Here is a 25,200-nt window from a genome sequence, read left to right as displayed (position 1 = left end):
ATTGCAGACAGAATCCAAAGCATGTATAAGTTATGGATTGTGTTTTTGCTGATACGAGGTATTGAATGAATGAATGAATTGGAAGCCTTGTAAAAGACTAAAGTCATGTAATGACAAGTGTTAATTTTTTCAGTCATTAAAATGACATTGAACAGTCATTAAGCAGAAAATTGAGGCCCATTTAACTTTTCATTGCTGTCCTACATATACAGTTTGCTCTTTTTTTTTTATCTAATCCTCACACAAACGGATGTCTTGATATTTATTTGCAGAAAATGCCAATGAAGATGAACCAGTTTGGTCCATCAGGGATGCCTATATACACAATGGCAGAGATGCAGGGAGGAACTCCCAGTACAATGCAGTCATCCAATCCAATGTTGCCAGCAAACAGTATGGCACCCAACTCACAGTGGATGCAGCAACCTCATAACTCTAGCCCTATTGGGCCACCAAATTTAAATAATATGAGTATGAGTGGAGAATATTTAAACCCAGACTTTTGTCCCCCAAGCTCAGGCCCTGGGATGGGACCCTGGGGAGGACAGTCTGCCATGGGTAGTTTACAACAGATGGCACAGGCCAATCAGAACTTTGCTAATATGCACAGTAATTTGTCTCAGAGCAAAGTCCCCAATGAAAACTTGACCCCTGAGCAACTGCAAAGGCGAGAAGAGCACTTGGCCAGTTTACGGAAGATTCAGCAGATGCTTGGCTTAGAGCAAAGTAATGCAGCAGCCTCATCGCAGGCACAGAACATGCAGGGTATGCAAGGAGCTATGTATTCTCACCAGAGTATGATGTCACAACAATCTATGATGAGTCAACAGCAGGGTATGATGACAACACAGCAAAATATGATGATGCAACAGCAGACAGTCAGTATGCAAAATGCTGAGGGACTGCCTAGCAAGGCAGCAGCACAGAGAGAGTGGATGAGGCTACAGCAGCAGTTCTATATGGAGAAGAGGAGGTATCAGCAGATGCAAATGCAGGAGATGTATGGTCAGCCAGGTGGACAACCAGGACCACCAGGTCAACCAGGGATGAATTTTCCTCCAAACTCTGCCCAGGGTCCTCCTCCATCTTACTACAGTTCTATATCTCAGCGAAGACAGGGAATGCCTCCCTTGTCCCCTACCTCATCCCCTGCTCTCCCAGGAGGCCCCATGCAGTCTCCTGACCCAGCTGTAGGGATGATGCCAGGTGGACCTATGCCAGGAGGTATGATGCCAGGTGGACAAGTCCCTGGTGGCCCAATGCCATCCCCACATCCAGGTGGACCCATGCCTTCCCCACACCCAGGGGGGCCAATGCCATCTCCCCACCACAGTGGCCCTGTACCTTCCCCTCACCATGGTGGACCCATGATGTCACCACACCCTGGAGGGCCAGCATTAACCTCCCCACATGGTCATATGTCACCTGGCCCTGATGGACAAGGCCACTTCATGTTCCCAGGACCTGGTCCGGGAGGAATAGTACCCAGGCACCCAATGCCTGACCAGATGTTTGGACCTCAGGGACCTCCCCCTCCTGGGAATTCTTTAGAAATGATGGGAAATATGGGGCAGAACTTTGGTCCTGGTATGGGTCCCATGATGAGGCAACCGAATCCACCCAAGAATGCTAATGTGATGATAGGGAAAGTAGGCAATCCAGAGCAGTTCCGGATCACATCTCCTCCTCCAGTCTCCAGTGTCAGTGGTCCTCCAAAACCACCACCAAGCTATGCCCAGTCTACCAAGAGGAAAAGAGAAAGGGATGATTTCGAAGATTTGTACAAAAATCTTCAACCAACTCCATCGCCGCAACAAATGAATTATATGAATCAGTATGAAGGCCAGGAGTTAACAATAACCAAACAATTGAACACTGCTTATCAGGGTCCACCAGACTCTCCTGCACAAAAACAAGCAAGGTCAGATCAGTATCCTCACAACCAGAATATCCACTCACCACTGCAGTCTATAGCAAGCCCACTGTCAGGGCCAGTGCAAAGTTCCAAAGGCGGTCAAAGGTCACGGCATGGTTCTTTACCAGGCACACCTACAATGTCCACAGCTGCACCACTGCCAAGCCCTATATCAAGTACAGGTCAGAGCAGCCAGGCACAATCCATCCAAAGCCCAATGCCAGCATCAGAAGCAATATCCTCTCCTAGGTCGGTGACATCTGGTGGTCGTAGGTTATCCCACTTTGATCCTCCGCCGGTCAGCAGCAGTCCTGCTGGTGCAACATCCACATCTACCACATCATCATCAAAGTCCACTATGTCCAACATCACCTCTGCCAGTCTTGCTAATCTCGCCAAAGGAGTGGAACATTTATCCAATCAAATGCAACAAAACATGATGCAGGGTGGACCTTTTCATAACATTCAAATTCAGAGTCAAATGACTAGTGTTCAGGAGAGTGCAAGTACTAACCAGGGAGGAAGTGTGGGAGGGTCCACCAGCTCCAATACTGCTGGTCACCCACCCCTCCCAGATCATCTAAACCAAGGACAAATGCCACAGGGAAGCTGTGGCACATCACAACAGACTCCTAGTGTTAACAATACATACGTAAATGCAACAATGTCAATACAACAGTTGAACATTCAAAATGTGACTACACCTGGAAACTATCCCACTATGCAAGTGCAGCAAATGAATAATGATATGAATCAAATGACAATGTCTATGGCACCCACAATGCCGCACAGTAGTGTTGCTATGACAGCAACGTCAGTATCAGAAAAGCATCCATTCATGAGCACAATGGAAGGTGATCCTACTCACAGGCCTTTTCCAGAAGCAGCTGGTGGGCCTTTCATGGATTCAGGGCAAGATTTTGGGCCTATGGGCAGACAAAATTCAGGGCCTTTCCCTGGAGGCCCTCCCCATACACCTCAGGGGCCAGGACAGTTCTTTGATTCTCCACCAGGAATGGGTAACTTTCCCGGAGGCCAGCAGGGAATGATGGGCAGATTTCCACCAACCAACCACCAATCTGCCAGCATGGTCATGGGGTCATTTCCCAATGGAATGCCCCAGAACAGCAGTGGTCACTTCCAGGGACCTGGAGGTCATTTTCCAGGTCAACCCGAAAGCATGGGATCTTACCCTGGGCCTAGGGGACCGCCTTTTCCTGGTGGACCTGGTGATAGACCTCAACAGACACCTCCAGGATACAGGGCACCAGGTCCACCTCCCCAGGGTATGGGCAATGCTAATGTGAAGATTCAAGCCAAGGCACCCAATACCATTCAGTACCTTCCTGCCAACCCTCCTGCTCAGTCCAATCCATCAGCACATATCAGGGCAGGTGCACCAGGAGGGCCAACACCAGACCAGCCGCATTTTGATATGATGCAGAGGTTCTCTAATCCACTGGCTAACATGGACTCTAAAGTACCTTCTTCTAAACTCAGTTATTTCCCAGATGGGCCCCAAGACCAGGGCTTCCCTCTGATGAGCCGAGGAGGAGGTAGAGCCATGCAAGGTCAGCATATGGGGATGATGGGGATGATGCCTGGAAACCCAGGGCCAGGGGGTGACATGCCACCTTTTGGCCACAATGGTCCAGGACCACAGCCTGGCATGGGAATGCCACCAGGAAACCAAGTGATGCACTCCCCACCTCTAGCAGGACCTGGTGGGATGGGTCCAGGATCGGGGATGCCCATGGGGATGCCAGGAGGTCCTCCAGGGGGCTCCTCAGGGATGCCCCCTGGTTGGAGTCCATCTCCAAGGATGGGATCACAAGACTTTGGTATGCTAGGGCCACCTAATGGTGGGAATCCAAATTATAACAATGCCAATTTTCACCAGTTCCAACAGCAACTTTATGCACAAAATCGTCCACGCCAGATGCCTCCCCCAAACATGGCAGGTAACATGCCCAATCAGCCATACATGAATATGATGCCTAATATGCCTTGATGGTCAGATGATTTCACTGTAGATGATATCAGCTTTTGTTCAAGGAAAGTGGGAACTAAGGCTGTGCTCTTGGTTAAATCTGGTTGTTAAGTTCTACAATATTGTGCATCATTCAAGAAATTTGTGTTCCTAAGCATATATCAAAACAAGCATTTAAAAAAGCTACTGTGGCAGAGGTTATGATTGGTCTCTAGTTATATTTAGGGGCAATTTTAATATCAGATCTGAAGTGCACACTTCCATATATTTATGAGGTGGTTTACAAAGAACAAATAATTCATTTTCATGTATCAGTACTTTACTCTTGTTGATACAAAGCATAGCTGTGAACAATAACCACAAATCAAAGAAAAACCATGTTGTGAATATAGATAAAAATGAGATGATTTTTTTTTACATTGTAAGTTGACGATTAAAGGGCAGATTTTTTTCTAAATGCATTCAGTCTTGTTAAACAATTCTGTATGCTACTGTATGGCCCTTTTGATAAAAAAAAGATTTGACCACAGTTGAAATTCAGCTTTAAATTCAAATTTGAGCATCATTGTGTGAAGTGTTTTATTTGTGTAATTTCTATTCATTTTCCCATTTCATCAGGTTCTTGTTCCATCATACTGTTATTTAAGTGTGCAATAATCTACTTTGAGGCGTTGTTACTTATGTTTGTTATTATATTAGTCCATAGGTTCTAAAACTGATGTGGACTACATTTGTACCATGTGGCCACAAACCGCTTGTACTCATAAATGAAATTACCTTGTAACTGTGGTCTATTTTTATTGAAATACTCAATTCAGGTGGAAACGTTATGTTACATATGAGATCATTGCAAGCCAGGGGGAAAATTAAGGTTTTATATATATATTTTTAATATTGAATAGGAATGTGATGAGATAATATGAGGATCATGTGACACATTAAAGAAATGCATATTTCTCATTTGTTTTAATTTTTTTTTAAATTCAAACAATGTTGTATAGTTCTTAATAATGTATAGACTCAATGTAAATCATTTTGATATGGCTATGCACTTTTTTTTTCATTTGTACTGACACAAGAGTCAGTTTAACCAACAGTATTTTATGTGAAGTATTTGTACACAGGACCTGGGTTGGTTTTACTGTTAAGACTCCCACTGTATATTTAAAGCATTTGATTGGCACAGAACCTTCTTTGTAACCATATCACCAGGGTTGTTTCATCACATTGTACATAGTAGCAGCTGTCAAATATTTTTATAAGTTTTCAATGAGAGCCATTAAAAAGACTTAAGTAAAACCTGTGTTTTATTTTACCTACATAACCGTAAAAATGCCAGTTAAGTGGCAACTCTTTAATAATAAGTTTTATGTAAAAAATAACAGTAAAAAGTTTTTAAACAAAGGAATATAAAGAATAAAAAGCATCACATTCATACTTGTACATTATAACAGCATAAATGCTAACATTTCATTTTAAGTTGCAATGAAATTCACCATTTCGTAAATAGTTTCACAACCATATGAACATTACTCAAGGCTATAACAAATCTTATGCCCTGCAGTGTCCATTAAATTGCATAACCTACTGTTAAGTCTTAATAATTTATTTGACTAATATGAAAAAGAACATTGCTATAATGTGACAGGAGCATAGGCTTCAGACATCTGCCTTGCGGAAAGCTATGGTATTGTATTATGGGTTCTGGGGGCAGTCTTCTGACAACTGATGGAAAGTGAGGCAATGTACAGTTGATGTAGGTGCTGATCTTTAAAGGCATTTACTTTGAAAGTCTTCAATACAAAGAAATATAAACCATACTAAAGGAAACAATTTTGCTATATAATTTTACTAATATCATGAAAATTTTGTTGAAAGTCTCAAATACTTCATATGTGTGAAACAGAAATGGTGTGCAAATGTTTGTAGGTGAGAAGGCCCAATATTCTGAGTCAAGTAAGAGGAACTTACTCTTCTCAGTTTTTCCTAAAAAAAAAAAAATACGTGTTATATATATATATATATATATATATAAAGTGTAATGCATTATGGTGATGTAACCAGTGGTTTCATTAACATAAAAACTGCACAATCTTCAGACATCTACAAGTATAGGGTATGCTGTCAATGAATAAATATAAACAATAAAATAAATAATATTAATGCAGCTCAAGAGTACATAAATAATCATAAATATAACTACATAGAAATATGTATATAAATATATAGATCTTATGAAACCTATAGCCTTCATCTTGAAATATGTTAACTTCACTTACATCCTGTTGTTATGTTGTCACATCTTTAATCTTTTTGTGAAGTCCATTTTCTGTGGCAATGGATGACAATATGTAAGAAATTATCAGAATACATCAAACTGTGCATAATAACACCTATTTAAAATAGTACATTTCTTCATTTAGAAACTTCAAACTTCATATACGTCACAAGCCTAAGCATATAATATTATATACATGTACACACAAAACTTTCTTTTGTAAACTATAAATATTTTCAAAATCAGATGTCTACAAAATTAAAAATCTTTATTGTGACAAAATATATCAATGGCTATATTCTAGTGCAATGTACATATTAAGAACTAAACATAAGTGGCTTTGCTAACTTATGACAAATGCTTTCTCTCATGGCATTTATAGTTGGATTCATAATACAAAATGCTGCGTAAATACTGCTGCGTGGAAAAAGATGCCCCAATAACAACAGTAACACTTACTCTAGACACACCTTAAGGATTTAAAATATAGATATTTAAAATTTTAGAATGCAAAAACATCATTAATCATAAAATATTTTTATTTTCTTTCTTTTGATTGAGCAAGGTAATTCATAGCATTTCATTATCTTTATCATAATTACCCATTGGTTCCAAAACAATACAATCAATGTTTACAATAAATAATTTTTCTGAAATGCCCTATGATAACTGAGTCGAGTGTAGTCCAGTCGGGGGGGGGGGGGGGGGGGGGGGGGGGGGGCATCGGACACCAACGTGAAGCACAAAATATTTGGTGCCACTCCTCCCAGTTTTCCATCAATGTTTGCATTTTTTAAACACTACAGAACCCAGTGTCTCTTGTGAGGGGGGCATCGGACACCAACGTGAAGCACAAAATATTTGGTGCCACTCCTCCCAGTTTTCCATCAATGTTTGCATTTTTTAAACACTACAGAACCCAGTGTCTCTTGTGAGGCTATTCATTTGCGTCAACATTTTTTACTCTTATTACTTGTCATGACCTATCAGAGCAAGGGTGCATGCAGTAAGCTCTGGGTGCCGTTCAGCCCAATCAATTAGTCTTCGCCTGGTCTTATCAGTCAAGATCTATGTTTCTTGATCCATGCAGACAAGGATAAAGAAACAATCACCTGTGAATATCACCCTTCATATCATGACATGGTATATCATTTGGTCCTTGGATGTGATAGCTTACTCAGGTTTGCAGGGAAAACATCATCGTAATCATCTGCAGTATCAGTATCTCTAATAGAAAAATTGCTGTTCAGACTGTTTGAGGTTCCATCACCTAAGCTGTCATTTGCAAATGTTTCTGGACTGGTCTTGGGTAAACTTTGAGAGGGTTTACTGTTCTTTTCTTGGTTGACTGTAGTTGATTGATCTAGTTTTCTAGTTTGATTGACATAATCACAACATCCTGGTTCCTCTGTTCTGGTCCTGTCTACCTTAAATTTTGGCCGCCTGCCTCGCTGTATAGGGCACCTCACTGTTTCTCCACGCTTCCACACAGTTTCACATGGGTTCCAAATTTCCTTTCTATGAACATCTACATCTCCGTTTGCCTCCTGATCCACAGTGGAGAATTCCTGTAAGTTCTGAGGTTGGGTGCTGAAATTCTTGCCAGCACTTTCAGTGTTCTCTTCCTCTATAGGATCTATAATTAACTCTGTGTAAATTGGTTCTTCATCATCAGAAGGTGTGTTCTCCCCATTAATTGCATGTAATTTTTCATATTGTGTTGATTCATCCACATAGTCATAATCATCATTGTAAAATTCCTCAACAGCCATGTCTGTCTTCTGATGCGATGCACTGGCATTTTCAACATCGCATGGAAGGGAAGTGTTAACAGTCATGCTGTTGCGTGGTGCTGTTGTCTTGTATTCACCATTTCCATTTGTGCAAGCACAATCTGCGCACATCATCAATGGACTGTCATTGATATGTAATGATTTCTGTATGTCAGTCAAAATGGGAACTTCCTGATCAGTTTGTTTGTTATTGTTCATAACTGTATCAATATCTTCATAAACATCCTCCTGTTGATTTCCAAGTGTATTTCCATTTTCACACTCTGGTCTTGGAAAACTTGGGATTGATAAGTAATGGTGCTGGACAGTCTTTTCCATTATTGGGTTCGATAAATTTGACATTTGGGACACAGTATTTTTGTTCTGACATGTTTTTGTCTCACCTACATAACACTTGCCACTTAGTGAGCAATCATCTTCCTTATGACTTGCAACAAAACTATAATAATTTGGTGGTTGCCATCCAGTATGTTGACCTTCACCAGTAGCTGTTTTGCAATATGCATATGTATATGTCTGAAGAAGGGATTTTTCAGAGGCATTTGTGTTTTCCATAGTGGGTTTAAACCATATTAAACCCTGCAAGTAGTATTCAGGTGCCTCTTCTAGGCATCTATCAGTGGAATCATGTGTATTTTTACCATCTTCTGTGCAAGTCTTCTGTGCTGTAAGTGTCACAGCATTCAAAACTGTTGCATTCTTAAATATCTTCAAATATTCATTTTCTAACTTCTCTCTGAAATTATACAAAAAAAAAAAATACAATATTTTATCAAAGGATTTGACCACACATGAACATGTATATCTAAGAAACAAAGCCATTGAATGACATAGGCATAGAGCTATTGTTTATGTTTTACCTTGATTTTAACCAAGCAATAAGTGTTTTCAAAGCAGGGCGGACAGATAGATCTCTCCAGGCCTTTTTCATCCAAAGGTATAACCACTCAGGACATTCTGTTGGCTGCTCTGGTGTGATTTTCTTCAGGAGCAGTTCTTTCACCTAAGAAAATGAGAACACACAAAAACCTGCAATGAGCCACATGAATGACACATGTCTGCTATATATACAAAATGTTTTATAATATTTCTAGTTGCACACCACATCAGAATCATAAGGCAATGCAAGTAAATGCATTTGTTGGTATGGATATTGCTTTGTAAATTCTTTGACTTTCAAAGCTGCTCTAGTTGATGTTTGGCTATGGGGTGCACAGATGAATGTTCCAAACTTAAAGAAAACTACTATATTTATTAAAAGAAGAGTTATCATTACAAGCACTTGATTTAAAAGTTATATAGCAAAGGTAACTGATTACTCAATATAACAAAAACTTTTAAGTTAAAACATCAAGTGACTATTAAGTAAGTAAAAAAACTTATTGTAGAGATTAGGGCTAACATGTCTTACATTAAAAAGTTTGCTAAAAGTTTATGAAAGTTTGAAATTAAACTTACTTCATCTACATGTTCACAACCAAAAGGCCTTCTTCTATCCTTTGGACTCATTTCATTGAACATTTGCCAGCAGAGCATTGCTAGCATGTAGCTGCTAGTTTTACAACAGATGTATGGATGATCCAAATCCAGAAGAATTTCTATTGGATACCTGAGAATATTATTCTTTTATTGAAAAAATAATCCTTTGCATCTATATTGAATTCAGAAGTGGCCAATCAGAGAAATGATATAAAACAAAAACTTAATACAACCACAAGCAAAGCTTCCTGACCCCCCTCCTTAACAAAATCTCTGCATCATGATTTAAAAAGGCAAGTGATAAATATTGTTTCAATAAGACGTCTGTCTGTTTGCATGCCTGTGTAACTATACTTTTATTTATTTCATTATTTGAGAACTTACCACTCAAAATCTGCAGGGATCACCCCTGGGTCGGAGATACTGCCTTCAGCATTATTCTCTGCATGCAGATGCTTACATCTTCCAAAATTGGAAATTTTAGGGATCATACGATTCTTTAAGTAAAATGACATACATATGATCAATTCAATCTCAAATCATGTTAATAAAATTGATAATAATGTTAATATTTATTTAAATCTAAAATCCACTAATGTTAACTAGACTCTGCAATATGAATATAGAATATAAAAGGCTAGTTAAAGAAAATGGAAAAATCCATTAAAACAAATTGATTTAAATAATGTCTGAAGCTTGTATGGATTATGTACAACACCACATGAAAGTCACAACACCAAACAAAAGTCACAACACTAGGGACAAGTAACAACAAAGAAACTCACAACACAAAACAAACTACACAACAACACAAAACAAATACACAACACCTAACAAACAGCACGTACAGCAACACCAAATAAACTTACAACACCAAACAAACTCACAACACCAACTGAACTCACAACACCAAACAAACAACACAATACCAAACTCACAACACCAAACAAACAATACAATACCAAAGTAACAACAAACAAACTAACAATACCAAACAAACTCACAACACCAAACTCACAACACCAAACAAACTCATAACACCAATCAAACAACACACAAGATCTTCACAACACCAAACAGACGACACAACAACACACATGAAACTTACAACAAACACACAACACCAAAGGAACTCACAACAGCAAATAAACTCACAAAACCAAACAAACAATACCAAACAAACTCACAACACCAAATAAACTCACAACAGCAAACAAATTCACAACAGCAAACAAACTCACAAGAGCAGGGGGTGCTTTGAATAAGGAGGCTAGCAAGCCTTCAGAGTATCTAGTGTGCACCAGATGACCACTCAAACTTGACCCACTAAAATGGTCAAAGATTTATTGATCAATAATAAAGGATAGAAATTAAAGATCTAGAGTAGAAGCAATTCCAACTCTTGTCTTTCTTCTGAGCATGCCACATGATTTGAACTGTGCTTATTTGATATTCTAGCAGCTATAATTTTTATATTTATCTTTATAATATATACAGCTGTACTGTAACAAGTCATAAAATAAAAGAACTGGTTAAATTTAAGTTTTATATCTATGATGTTATTGACTAAACACACACTAAAATATGCACACATGCACTTACATATTTTGCACACACGCGCGTGCACATACACACACACACACACACACACACACACACACACACACACACACACACACACACACACACACACATGTATTTACAAACCTCCTGTTTTTCCATGAAGATACATTCTGGTCGAATGTCCCAAAGCAAGACTCGTTTCTCAAGAAGAAAATCCATAGTTTCGCCAATGTCACATGTCCATGCAATTATCTGATTAACATCTACTTTGTTATCGCGTATATATTCCAAAATGTCCATCTTTGCTTCTGTAGATATCTCTACCTGTTCATGCATAACAAAAAGAGAACAGAATTTACAAGTATGCTCTCAGTTAGTGTAGAAATTGAAAAGTCTAAATTTTTCTCAATATGAGTAACAATACTACACATTAATTTCCATTAGAATATGAGAGAATATATTTTTATGTAAAGTTTCATGACATTTCTTAATCAATTAGGGGTAGGGGAACAAAAAAAAAATTGTTGTACTTTTTGTTTAAGTCAAATAATATTCTTCAGAAACAAGGCAGCAAAACTGTCAAATATACAGACACAATGCAGAAAATAACATTTAAAGTGTACAGAACAGGGTTTTGGTCAATTTAGATGCCATATCACATAATGTTTAACAGCAAAATCAACACCAAATTTTAATTTGCACATCAGGTAACATGTATGTAAGAAAATGTAATAGCAAAGAGCTTCAGAACCATGGAATTTCAAAGTCACGCCTTGAAAACGCCAATAGTGTGAAAAATGAACATTTTACAAAAAAAGGCCATAACTTAAAGAGCAGATGAATTAATGTGATGGGTATATGTACAAACACATTGTGTTGGTACATGAAAAATACTTTTCAAATTAATAGATTATTAAGATTAACAATATAATGCAGGGAAGGGTAAAACATTACAACAAAATGACACAAAATGTAACTTAGATGAAAAAACATCATGAAATGAAATTGACCATCCCATACACATACATATAACAGATCTCCATCTGTTGGGAAAGAAATGGCTGCCAGATTTCTGTTTTCATTTCCAAAGCTGACTAAGCTCCTCAGAACTTTAACGAGCGTTGGGTCTGGTGGTAGGTGTTCTCTCAGGCCCTGTAAAAAATATAATCTTTGGTGATTTTGCAAATAATACTGGAGGAAACATATATAAAGGGTGCACTTTGCTACTGGTCAGTAAACTTTGCATAAAACTAGTAAAAATATTACTATTTCAAGTTGCTTGTTCAGAAGACTGGTGTAAAATTAATTTTTCCATTATCTACAAATTTCATTTTTGGGCAGAAACATATTGCTCAATTTTTCAAATTAGAGCAAGAGTTTTCTGAGACTTTTCAGACTAAGAGATTCTTATCAGTCAAATCATGTTTTACTATTTATGGAATGAATAAAAAACATTAAATTACACAGCACACTGTTTGGATTTTATCATATATACCGCATCTATTTAGTGTTAAGTTTTTTACCTTTCCGGGCACTAGTTTTGCTCTTTTCTTACATTCCAGCAAACACCTCTCCACTGATTTTTGTGGTGTTGGAAATGTTGTGACCTAGGAAAGAAACAGATCTTGTACATATTTTAGGTGTTAATTCCTAGTTCAGTAGGAAAATGCTTAAACAAAGTCCTTTCTGAGTAAACTTATTCTTCATTACGCAGTTGATATCCATGCCCATGAATGCCAAAAGCACATGTTAATCTTAATGACTGGGCAGTCATTTAGATCTAAATCATTATATTAAAAATGGCATAAGGCCTTAAATATAAGTGAAAGGGACAGGTCAAGCAATGATATTTGAATATAGGCAAAAAATGGTCCTGTTCTTTAGGGAAATTCATTTTGGTGGGTAAATCTCGTGGAGAGTACCTGAAACAAAACATACTTACTTTCAAGTTTGCAGCAAAGCGCCCCTTCATCCATTTCTGTAATGATACAAGTGTTTCCATTTCAAAACTACTTGAAAATTGTCAAAATGAATTTTCATTTCTTTTGCAAATTTCATTACTTTTCATCTGAATTGTGCTTCTATTTTTACTCCTTGTCTTGCTAATACAATCACCTCTGACAAGTTGAAAAGGAACTGACATTTCAAATGTTCCAACATGCAAAAAAATATTTATAAATACAAAAACACACATAACCATATGTAAGAGCAAAGAGATTTCAGTTTTTTTAACTAGAGGATCAGAGAGGCGATACCGCCTCCGAATATTGTACCACCAGCTGGAGCAAGCGCATTCATATAGACCCCCACATACACAAAATAAGGGACACAGCCACCAGTCTTTTGCTTGACAAGTTGTAAAAATGCAATCAACAAGAATTTTCAAAATATGCAAAAAAATATATCAAAAGTTCATCAAAAGGTAGGTGAAAGGTCAATTTCACAGTAAGATTGCCAGTATATGACTTCCTATTCAACTTCAAAAGTAACTTTGGACCTATCTCTGCCAGTTTGGGAGATAAAAGGGAAGCAAAATTTGCAAAGTTCAGTTCATGGTGAAAAGTAGGTCAAAGGTCAATTTCAAGGTCACATTAAGATTGCCAGTATATGACTTCCTATTCAAGTTCAATAGAAACTATGGACCTATCTCTGCCAGTTTTGGAGATAAAAGGGAAGCAAAATTTGCAAAGTTCAGTTCATGGTGAAAAGTAGGTCAAAGGTCAATTTCAAGGTCACATTTGGATTGCCAGTATATGACTTCCTATTAAAGTTCAATAGTAACTATGGACCTATCTCTGCCAGTTTTGGAGATAAAAGGGCAGCAAAATTTGCAAAGTTCAGTTCATGGTGAAAAGCAGGTCAAATGTCAATTTCAAGGTCACATTTGGATTGCCAGTATATGACTTCCTATTAAAGTTCAATAGTAACTATGGACCTATCTCTGCCAGTTTTGGAGATTAAAGGGCAGCAAAATTTGCAGAGTTCAGTTCATGGTAAAAAGTAGGTCAAAGGTCAATTTCAAGGTCACATTTAGATTGCCAGTATATGACTTCCCATTCAAGTTCAATAGTAACTATGGACCTATCTCTGCCAGTTTGGGAGATAAAAGGGAAGCAAAATTTGCAAAATTCAGTTCATGGTGAAAAGTAGGTCAAAGGTCAATTTCAAGGTCACATTTAGATTGCCAGTATATGACTTCCCATTCAAGTTCAATAGTAACTATGGACCTATCTCTGCCAGTTTTGGAGATAAAAGGGAAACAAAATTTGCAAAGGTTAGTTCATGGTGAAAAGTAGTCAGGCGGCTCAGTCCAAATTTTATCCAGAATTGTGCAAAAGATGATAACAGCATGAAATTTTCCACGATGAATGACCATTGGGTGTTTGTCAACCCCCTGATCCAAAATAGATGAACACCCAATGGTTATTCATCGGGGAAAGTTTCATGCTTTTATCATCTATTGCACAATTCTGGATAAAATTTGGACTTAGCCACCTGACTATACCGTACTGCACATTTTGCTTTCACCACCAATATGTACTTTTTGATAGCGTTACTCGAAAACCGTTTGGAATACAAAAAAACGGAGACCACTTCCAGTGTTGGGCTTTACATGCTCTACAAAATGCAAAAAAGAATGGGTCTCTAGCATTAACGGTTCCCGAATTAGAGACAGTTTTCAGTTTCGGCATCTTATGGCCGTTACTCCAGTGAAAATGCACCGATTGACCCCAAATTCACGGAGATGAAAGATGACCTGAAGGGTAACACTTTCCAATTATATTATTGGTTAAGTCTGTGTGGTGTCTGAATAACAGGGCAAAAAAATTTTTTTTCATAAAAAATATTATTTTTTTGAAAATTTTGGCCCGTTTGACCTTGAAGTAAAGGTCAAAGGTCAAATCCAAGGGCATATTTGAAATCTACACATATGACTTTTGGAAAGCCTCCTGTAGAAATTTTTCCCATAACCCCTTCCGTAGGGTAGATAATTAGCATTTAATTTTGCCATTTTTGGACAAGGGTGCATTGCAATGAGTGCCACACCCAGACCCCAATACCGGCAAAGCCCAAATTTTACGTGGAACGAGCTGAGATTATAGGTGACCTAAATCCAAGAGATGGGTACGGGGGCCCTTACCGTCTACGAGGAGAAGTGGTAACGGTAGCCGTCCGGCGGAGCCGGCAGAGCCGGCGGAACGATCCAGACGGGACCGAAACCATGTGTACCGCCAGCGCATTGGGGTTGTGCCATATGGAAGATTTGAAAAAGTACAAAGTTTTTTTCTGTCAACATTATATAAGTTTGTTATGAACAACATTGCTGGCCAACCATTAAACCTTTGCCAGGGATAATGCGCTGTTTTCCATTTTGTTTCTGATTCAGCAACTTGTTGATTTACAGACAAAAAGAAAAAGATGTGCACAGTAAAGGAGTGATGGCTACTCTGTTTAATTTTTATGATTATTACAGTGGTGTAATAACTACCTTGTGTTCTTTAATGGCACTGCTTACTTTTGTCACAATTTCCTCTGTTCTCTATAAAATGCAAAATAATATCCAATATATTTTGCAAAATGATTAAGTAAAATGTCTAGTCCAATTTATTTCCTATTATCTGTATTAAAAATTCATGTAGGCTTGAGAACTATTCAGTGACTTTCATTGATAATTTTTGATATTAATACCAATATTTTCATGATTAAATCAGCTTATTCACAGAAAACAGACAAACTCCTTAAAACAATAATATAGACAAATATCAAAACAGTGCACATACCTTGAGAAAATCCCCTGCCATGGGCACCCTTGGGAAACCGTTCTCCTCTGGATCATGGTGTTTTTGAGCTGCAAAAAAGGGTATATCAAAACTGATAAGATATTTCCTTTACACACAGTTGTAATGAGATAATTCTGATAATTAAGCAGGTATTTTAATTTGTTGAAGGATGAACATGCAAAGATATGGTTGGTGACAGTTGGGATGGCTACTCCTTACAAAATATATCATATCAGATGGTATACATGGTATTTGCTGATATACCTTTTGCCTTGTTTAGTATATCCTGCAATGAACTGCGTATGGCCCCAAAAGAAGGCCTTTTATCAGGTGCCCTTGAGAGACATGCCAAAATTACATTGAAAATATCACTTGGAATACACTGGGGTTTCTTTACTTTGTAATCAATGCAGCCAACCTGTGCAAATGTAGATGAAACATAAAATAAAATTGAATAAAAAATATAAATACATATAGTACAAGATAATCACATTATGCTAGTCACTTCCAGAAACACATTTAAATAAACATAAGATTAACAGGTTTAAACTCATCAGGGATAGTACAGTTCTGTCATATGTTCTACACATTTACAACAAATATAAATTCAAGGGAGGTAACAAGGATGGCCTTTTGTTTGGAATAGCTGTGATCTTAATCAAAACTTCATCTATAGATACTATGGCATTTCTCAAGCTGGGCCAATAAGGGGGTATTAACAGACACCCCCCAATACTCTCTACAGAACTTTATATAAAAAATAATACAAACCATTATCTGAACATCCTCTGGCTTAGCAAGTTCCTGAAAGGCTGGGCTACCTAAAGTGAAAATCTCAAGCAACAGACATCCAAACATGTACACCTCTGTTTTCTCTGAAAATTCATTTTTTAGGAAAGCTTCTGGCGCAGAACATCTCACGGGTATTTTGTCTCTCATGGTTCCTGGTGCAAGCGTTCCTCCTTGCACTGTTAAAGCTTGCTGAAAGTTTACAATTTTAGGCTGATATTGCCTCCGGGCGTCTTTCATTATCATGATGGTCTGGGCAGAAAGGTTTCTAAGTACACACTCTGAATGTGTGGTATAGTGAAGTGTTTCACAGAGCCCTGTTGCCAGTTTCATGCGATCAGGCAAGGGAAATGAATCTGGATCTTTGCGTTTCTGCAAAAGAAAGGTCTGGAGATTTTCTCCCTTTGCTCTTTCAGTGATAAAATGGAATGGAATTCCATCTCCCTCCATCTTTTCCACCAATTTAGGGATGTTCTTGTGTGTAAGTTTCTTGATCAGCTTTTCCTCCTTTTTAATCTGAGAAACATCACCACATTTAAATGTATTCAAAATAACAGCTGTCACTGGGTTTCCATTTAATTTTCCATCAAGGCGAAATATATCATTTTGTGCTTGACTCAACTGTGGCTTCAAGTCAATTGCCAAACTTTGACCCATAAGGGTGTAATGCTCAGTTAATTTTTCGACAATTGCGGTCATCACTAAATCTTTCCTCTTTTCTTCTGTACTGCAATCTCTTGGTAAAATTTTTTCAAGCAGTACAGTTTTGATTGTTTGATCTTCTGATGTAGATAAGATGGGTCTAATGACTTCTGAAAGAGCTTCTTTGAAGGACTTATTCCCTTGGACAGTATCAAACAGATGCCTAAGACCATTATCTGGGGAACCTGCTTCTGTACAGCCAAACACCACAGACTGTGCCATTTCTGGAGATAGAAAAAATCAATACTGCCTATTGATATGAAATTGATTCAAGATTGATATGTTCAAACATATCCTTTGAAATTAAATGACTCCGTATCCAAGAAAAAAGTTGAAATATCAAAATTATAAAAAAACATATTGATGAAATTGGCATTATCTGAATTATTTCTACTCATAAATAGAACAAAAGCTCTAAACTTAACCCCTTTAAAAGTATTAATGTAATTATTTGTCATTTTCATATAGATCTGAAAATAACACAACTGTTTTATAATTTCCAACCAATGAAAAGTAACACCAGGAATGACCAACTGATATAAAATATAGAAAAAAGTCTAATGTGAAAATGAAAAAAATTCATATAAGCAATACAGAATTTCTCTTTTTAATGATAAACTGACCATTTTTTGGCTGGCATGCCATCCTACTCAAAATATGAGCACACTGAAGAATAGTTTCTTCATGGTACAAGCAGTTGGGCTTGAACTTTTTCAGCATGTATGCCATTGCATGAAGGGGAAGGCATGCAAAGCTTCTTTTTCTCGTCTCCTGTACTTTTTTTCTTGCCTATGTGCATAAAAAATCCAACTAAAATTAACATCAAAATTAACATGAATGACAAAAATTTTAAACTATGCTAGCAAATGCTCTAATGAATGCAAATCTATGCTGTTCATGACTGAAATTTTTGCAAAAGAAGAAAAGAACTATTTGAGGTTATTGGTGTACATTTTCAGTTGTCTGATGGTGCATTAGTCTAAAAATTATGATGAGAGACAGTCGGGCATCCATCTTTCTTGATTGCCATGAAAATTCAACCCAATACAGACTTTAAACAAACTTTTTACTCTAAGACTAGTGATCCTCAATTACTTCTATATGTATATCCAGATATCCCCCATCCCCCCATCTGAATTAAAATATAACATATACCTGGAGTCCTGTGAAGGCCTGGAGAATCACCTTAATGAAATAAAACCAACACTCTGAGTTTTTATTCATCAGACGTGTCCCAAGAACATCTTCCCAATTAATGGTATGGTGGGAAATATCATCAGATGTTACAAATTTGTGGAATACTTTCCACTGGTTCTGCATTTCAGGCCCACTGTCAAACCTCAAACTGCGTATGATGAATAGACAAAAATCAATTGTGTATTTTTGTCTTTTGTTCCTAGCACTCTTACTTCGTTTGGCATCCTCTAAAAATGGCAGAACTTTTTCACCTAGCCTAGACAACCAATGACTAGGTGGATAGATATGCTGCTCCCATACATGCAAAAGAATGCATGTCAATAGACATCCATAAACTGACAATCGTTTTGTCAGAAAGTTACTGTTTGTTTCAGAAAACAAAGAAAGCTCAATTTTGACAGCAGCCTCAAGTAGCCTGTCATTTGCCTGCTCATCAGAAAGAGGATCATTTTCCAGCAGAACTCCTTCCAATTTTTTCAAAGCTATTTCCTTTAAATCTGCATCTTTAATACAGCTAATAACAGCCAGAATATCCCAGTTTAAGTTTTGTGAAAGCATTGCTTTTCTTAAGGATTTTTTATGGAGTAAATAGTTTGGGCTGTTTTCCACCATCTTATTCATTCTTTCCACGTATGACTCTGGATCTTTATTGAAGCTACATAAACTTCCTTCTGCAACAGCTTTATCTACCAAATCTGCAAGAAAAACAGCATGGTTAGTCAGTATTTGAGCAATTTTTCTAGCTAGATGCATAACAGAGGCAGAAAGAAGACTTGCTTCACAAAATTTCCAACATGCTTATACAAAAAATAAGACCTACTTCAATGATACTTACTTGAGAAGGCTCAGGGAATGCAAACCACTCATCAACTTACTAGTATTTGCAGCAAAATAATATCCATTTATAAATGACCACCTAAAAACTGTACTGTTTACAAAACTGTATCAAACTAGTAGCTGTATAAGTACCTGTATTATTTTGGCTGCAATAGTTTGCATCTGACAAAGCTGCTTTGAACTGCTCACCATAATAATCATTGTTTGGTTCAGTTCCAGCTGTAAAATGGTTTATAGCAGAAATAACTAATAATGTATTCAGAATTTTACATTATGAAGGGGAAGGGACTAGGGCTTATTGGCACATGCATGGTTAGAAAAAAAGGTGTTAGTCAAACACACATGCAGTCCAATTTGCCACATTATTCGCTATATTTATTATAGTCAGACAAATTTTTTGTGTTGAACATGACTGTGACCTTGAATTTTGACTACAAACCTCCAAATTGATAGTGTTCATATAAATGTGATGACAAACCTCCCTACCCAATATAAGGACCATATATAGGCAAAATCTTACAATCAATTTATTGGTCAGTTAAGTTTTTTTTGTGCTTAAGATCATTGTGACCTTGACATTTTGCTTACTGACCTCAAAAATAATAGAAGTTATCTACCCATGATGACAAACCTTCCTCCCAAATATGAGGAATATAGACATAATCATTCTTTCCTTGTTGGTTGGACTGAGGGACCGATGAATTGATCGAACGACAATTGCAAAGCAATATATATCGTCCCGCCATATGATCAAAGGGGGGTATAAAAATGTTGTTCATAGCTTTAAGTACGGGCGGGATGGGCGCAATAAAAACAGCAATATGAGAAATTATAATATTAAAAATATTACAATGTTTAATACATACTGTCATATTTTTTGCCTTCCATGTGTAGATGTCTGCCAAATGAAGATGATGTACTTGTATCAATATCATGGTCAATAAAAAATTGAAGGGTTCGATAAAAATCTCCTGGTGGTTCACCATATTTCAGGATCTCAACCCCGTGGATATACTGTCTAAGGCGTTTGGAAATCTTAAAATATACACAGAAATCAATGTTTCTATATTATAAAGCATTTCTGATATAAAACAAAATTGCCTCACAATGAAAGTTTATGGCCCATGTGAATCTGTCTGACAAAAATGTAGAGAAACATTAAAGTTGCTTCTGTTTGTGTTCCTGGACAGTCTCAAGATGGTTTATTTTTGGTGACCAATTCAGCACTTAATTTAAAGTGAGACTAGCTATCAATCAAAATAGGAAGCAAAATTCTGTTGGCTAATATTAAATGTATTGTAAAACAGGCTCAGGACTAGTAATAGTCCCTATGACAAAAAGTAATTAAGATATTAAAAAATCAAGGTAATTTTATATATTTATATTTACATTACACTCCTCCAGCTGAACAATGAGTATACGATTCTTGAATTCCTCTTCAAACCTGTACCCTGCAACATATTTACACCATTCTGTCTTCACAAAATTGGAGGTCAGGACCAGTAATGTCTTGCGGCTTTCTTTCATGGCTTGGCACACATTTTCAACATTATGTCTTCCTGGCAAGAAATTTTTCTTTTCATATGTGCATGTATTTTGTCCACCGCCAGAGCGTTCCTGATCTAAGAAACTTATCAGCTTATGGTCTACCATGTCATCATCTTCTTCAGTGTAACAGATGAACAAATCATATTTGAATCCTGCGTATGCTATGAAAGAAGAAATATGCAAATTTGCAGTATGTAAGATGCTTCAAACATTATTTTTATTCCTCATATTTATCTATATGACTAATATTATAAGTAAGAAGTTCTATTTGATTATGCTGTTTATCTAACCCTTCTTGGGGTGCCAGGTCGATAATAATAATAATAATAAATTCTCCATATAAAAAAGATACATGAATGATGCCTTCACTTAATATTATACTAAATATTTCAGAGTCATGCATTAAAAATATACATTTTGTTAAATTGTTGTTTATTTTGCTTGACTTCTGAAAAGTTTCACTATCCTTTCAATTCTTTATGTTCTATTAATTTCTATAGCATGCCTTACCATTTTGGGATAAAACTTGAAATCCCCTCATGGAACCACTCCTGTTACCAACTAAAATAATGTAAAATAATAAGAAGAAAAATACCATCTATATAAAAATCAATGGTCTAATCTGATCAAATCCTCTTGTTAGACAGAAATTTAAGTTTATTTGGTGGGATAATATGAAAGGCAAAGCTGCAACTACGTACATTTAACTGCCAAAAAACATGCCTAGTGCAAAATATCTTATTTTTCTACTCTTTTATTCTGCATCTTTTAGCTTTCTAATGAGATGGTCTTAAATATGATATGTTCTATACATATTAATCATCCCCATTTATATAGGTGTTTAATTCATACCTTCTGGAGTGTGACAGCCTCTTCCATTGGTGGAACGCTTCTTGGTTCCTTTTAAGAAAAAATTGTCCACGTTTGCAAGATTTAATTTTTCATGAAAATTCATTAAATATTATTAAACATTAAGTAATATTGATGATAGACCTTGAATTACACATACTTTTTTCAGTCCTGTGAATCTTTTTTGTAAGTCTGAGAATCATAAGCAACATGGTAAATATGGTGGCAGTGCCCCAAAAATTTTTTTTTGTCAATTTTGATGTAATATTGCATAATGCTTAACAGCATAATCACCACCAATTTTTAATTATGCATAGCAGTTAACATATATATTTAGAAAAAGTGACTAGCAAAGGTCCTCATGTCCATGGAAGCATGGACAAAATTATGTTATTATGTCCAAGATGGAAGCTAAAAGTCACACCTTGAAAATGCCAATCTGTGAAATATGAACATCCCCCCCCCCAAAAAAAAATGCATAACTTCAAGAGAAGTAATCTGATCAGGTTGGTTTTCAAACTGGACCTGTATTGATCACTCCTGTAAGTTTTAAACAAGACGATTTTTCATTTAATTAGTTATCTGTATGGATACATGCTAGTAAAAGCAAAGAAAAAAATAATAACTTTTGTAAAATTGGTCCTATCAAGCTGATTTTCAAACTTAATCTGATATTAATAAATATCCATCAGTTCTGTAAGTTTGAACACAGAAGGTAAAACAGTTTTCCACACAGCATGTTGTCTCTGAAAGTGCTTGCCAATGGCAATGACTATGACAGACGCAGGTGCTATTTGAAAAGTCTGTACTTTCAAATTGAAAAAAAAGGTTAAGAAAGGAAAGTTTGGCGTAGTCAAACAACATTTTATGGCGACAACAATCTCCAGAGAGCTTATTAAAGCACATGTGCATTCTGCTCATGCTCAATTGTGCCTTAGAGGGGTAATCTCCTTAGAGGCACATGTTGCTACTTATACCATGGGGCATCACTGCCTGGCCTCATTTTGCTTGATTCATTCTGTTCACGAGCATGATACAATTGAGCTACAAGTTATCTCAAATCTGCAACTGAAATCTTCAGTTCAAAAAATTTCATTTTACCTCTATGAGAACTTTCCAGCAGTTCACTCGATCTGTTGAAGCGTACAGTGACAGATTCTGCACAACTTCAAGCAAGGATCAACAGTACAATTGCTGACTGTTACATGAATGCGGTAAGTTTTAGTTTCTCTAGCTATTTAGCAGTTGCAGTTGACAATATGTTCTTTATCCAAGAGTCGCTTGTTTTCTCCGATAGCGGTCACTGCGACTGCACAAAGAAATTAAGGGTCCTTGCGTGTAGAATCTCCAGTCACCTGATGACATAGGCGGACACAATGTCCCGAAATTTAATAGATATCGCATGGGCACATGTTATGCCGATTCAGTTACCTACTTTTAGTTTCCCACTTCTAACATATTCCTCGTCAGACGTTTCACTGTTCAGGGTAGATACCTTAGCAAGGTAGAGTATCTTGCTCAGACTGAAGTGCACATCATTATAATCCAACTCAATCCAAAAATCAACCCTCCTTTCCTCATCAACTATTCATTTTTGTTATCACTGAAGTTACCATTTACACCTACTGTTTACTTATCATTAAGTTTCACATTTATAGCTCTGTCTTTAAGTCTTCTGAAGAAAATTTGTGGTCTTATATCACCCCCCCCCTTCACACATATCTACTACTTGGGTTCACTTACTTAGGGCATTACAACTGATAGAGCATCTTAATTAAGTCAGAGAAGTAAATAGTTATTAGCTTTTCACGTTTCAGTAAGCAGGATAATTTTGCATGGGTATTACAAGTCCCCCAGATATGGAAGATTTAAATACTTGTTGAAGCACAGTGCCTTCATTTTTATCATATTCAATAACCTCTGTCCATTTTCTTAGGACTTCTCTGTTTCAGCTTTCAGTGGGATATTGCAAAACTTTCCCACCCTAGTTAATCGTAAAAACATGTATTCCTGACCTATTTTCATGAGACATAAATAACTTTGTGACTTGAACTAAATTGACAATAACTATTTTGTTTTTTTTTCTTTGTGTTATTCACTTACTTCCTTGTTAATGCAAACATTTCTGAATTTAGATTATATTTGGGGATTTTTATCTTTGATTTTGGGGGCCTATCTAGTTTAAGGTTAACGTTTTCTTAACTATTAAACACACAAATTATCATATCTATTGTTTTTTGAGTTTCCTTCATCTCTTTTTTAAAGTCACCTGGCCAATGCTATAACTTCACGTTCCACTGAACACTTTTATGCCCACTTTTGTTGTTTTGTGGGGTTATTCTACTCCACCCATTTTATAAATAGATTGGTAAATTTTTAGTGACCTTTACTGGGGACCAAGGCAAATAAGGCTTTCTTATTAGGTGGCATTTTTATTACTGTCATAAATATTAACTTGATGATTATATACAATTTAAATCAGAACCATGAATTCACAGAATTAAAGAATGATCTGCTTTTTTTCTCCACCCTTTCATTCCCTGAAGCTTATGCTTTATGCAATCTTTTCAATTTTTCAAAAAATTTATATAGAGGATCTGGGCAAAGACAAACAATTAAAATTTACATGAATTCAGTGGCAACTAAGGGCACAAATGCCTGCTGTACAACTGTAACAGCAAGTATTGTCCTCAACGTTGGTATTATATTCAAGTAAATAAGCACCTGTCACATTATTGATGAAAACTCCTGTCTATTGTAACAAAATCTATTAATAAATACTTTTATCAAAATTTGCATCTTCTAGTTTAAAACAACAATTACCACATCTACTGCTCTTTTGTTTCCTTAATCCACCACGGAGAGTCATCTTGGTCTTGCCTATCAGTATCGCCTAACTTGACATCACATGGACTATAATGCTAAGTAAATATTTAGATTTTGCTCAGTAATGTGTTCTATAAATAGATTGATAAAATTTTGGTGATCGTATTTAGAAGCAATGGTAAATAAACTCTATGGTATTATATTGAATGTCAGTCTAACAGATCCCTGGGTGTTAAAAAGGCGCTGTCTGCTCTTCATTTTTGCACGTCTAAAAGTCTATGCTCTATTATCTATTCAATTTTCCAAAGGCTGACATTGATGGATGCTATTGTATTTGGGCAAAGACCAAACAGTTAAAATCCTATACAAGTATTTCTAATGGTACAAAATCTCTGTACTCACGAGATGAAATACGATCTTTTTCTAGAAAATAATGTAATCCAAATCAAAATAAAAATTTTGCTGACACCATCGTGTTTATTGGCACTCCCATTTCTATAGGTCTTTGCGCATAGTCCAATCATTTAGGGAAAATTCCCCTCACCAGTTCCTTTCAACGTAACTGTTTCCTGAAAGATAAGAACATAAGTAAATAATGGTGTAGGGAAGAATGCAGAACATTCTGCAGCAAGACGTTAAATGAGGAGCTATAT

The 25,200-nt window shown here is 36.7% G+C and overlaps 2 protein-coding genes across 16 annotated transcripts in view; one reads left to right on the top strand and one right to left on the bottom strand.

The window, feature by feature from the left end:
- Positions 1-5,204, top strand: part of LOC106156664 (uncharacterized) — a 35,503-nt gene extending 30,299 nt beyond the window's left edge. For all 14 annotated transcript variants that reach the window (XM_013532015.3, XM_087003484.1, XM_013532036.3 and 11 more), the window contains one exon: positions 273-5,204. In XM_013532015.3, coding sequence (XP_013387469.2) covers positions 273-3,926 — 3,654 coding nt within the window. In that variant the 3' untranslated portion in view covers positions 3,927-5,204. The remainder of the gene's footprint in view (positions 1-272) is intronic.
- Positions 5,205-6,903: 1,699 nt separating this feature from the next.
- Positions 6,904-25,079, bottom strand: LOC106156661 (uncharacterized). 2 transcript variants are annotated; one of them, XM_087003408.1, is made up of 20 exons: positions 24,545-25,079; positions 21,725-21,772; positions 21,383-21,433; positions 20,714-21,033; positions 20,191-20,359; positions 19,457-19,543; positions 18,446-19,182; positions 17,914-18,079; positions 16,571-17,514; positions 16,064-16,217; positions 15,800-15,867; positions 15,508-15,558; positions 12,961-12,996; positions 12,542-12,625; positions 12,045-12,170; positions 11,163-11,342; positions 9,840-9,952; positions 9,435-9,585; positions 8,837-8,979; positions 6,904-8,712 (listed from the first exon to the last, which is right to left on the bottom strand). In XM_087003408.1, exons 1-20 carry the CDS (start codon positions 24,588-24,590, stop codon positions 7,332-7,334), a joined length of 5,055 nt encoding a protein of 1,684 aa, XP_086859534.1. In that variant the 5' UTR covers positions 24,591-25,079; the 3' UTR covers positions 6,904-7,331. The 2 variants fall into 2 exon arrangements, with proteins under 2 accessions (XP_086859534.1, XP_086859538.1); XM_087003412.1 differs by having other exon boundaries at positions 24,950-25,078.
- Positions 25,080-25,200: the final 121 nt, after the last annotated feature.

This window comes from Lingula anatina, chromosome 1 (genome assembly GCF_051362555.1).
Source record: "Lingula anatina isolate TDL-2025a chromosome 1, LinAna3.0, whole genome shotgun sequence".
In the NCBI taxonomy this organism is placed as follows: Eukaryota; Metazoa; Brachiopoda; class Lingulata; order Lingulida; family Lingulidae; genus Lingula; species Lingula anatina.
Note: the sequence above shows the minus strand (reverse complement) of the source record. Positions and strands in the feature narration are given on the sequence as shown.

Coding starts and splice junctions, on each gene's coding strand:
- LOC106156661 (XM_087003408.1), bottom strand. CDS start 24,590: ATGACTCTCCGTGGTGGATTAAGGAAACAAAAGAGCAGTAGATGTG. Junction 19,544..20,190: donor GGAAGGCAAAAAATATGACA/GTATGTATTAAA, acceptor ACCATTTTACAG/CTGGAACTGAACCAAACAAT. Junction 12,997..15,507: donor GTGCCATTAAAGAACACAAG/GTAGTTATTACA, acceptor GTATCATTACAG/AAATGGATGAAGGGGCGCTT.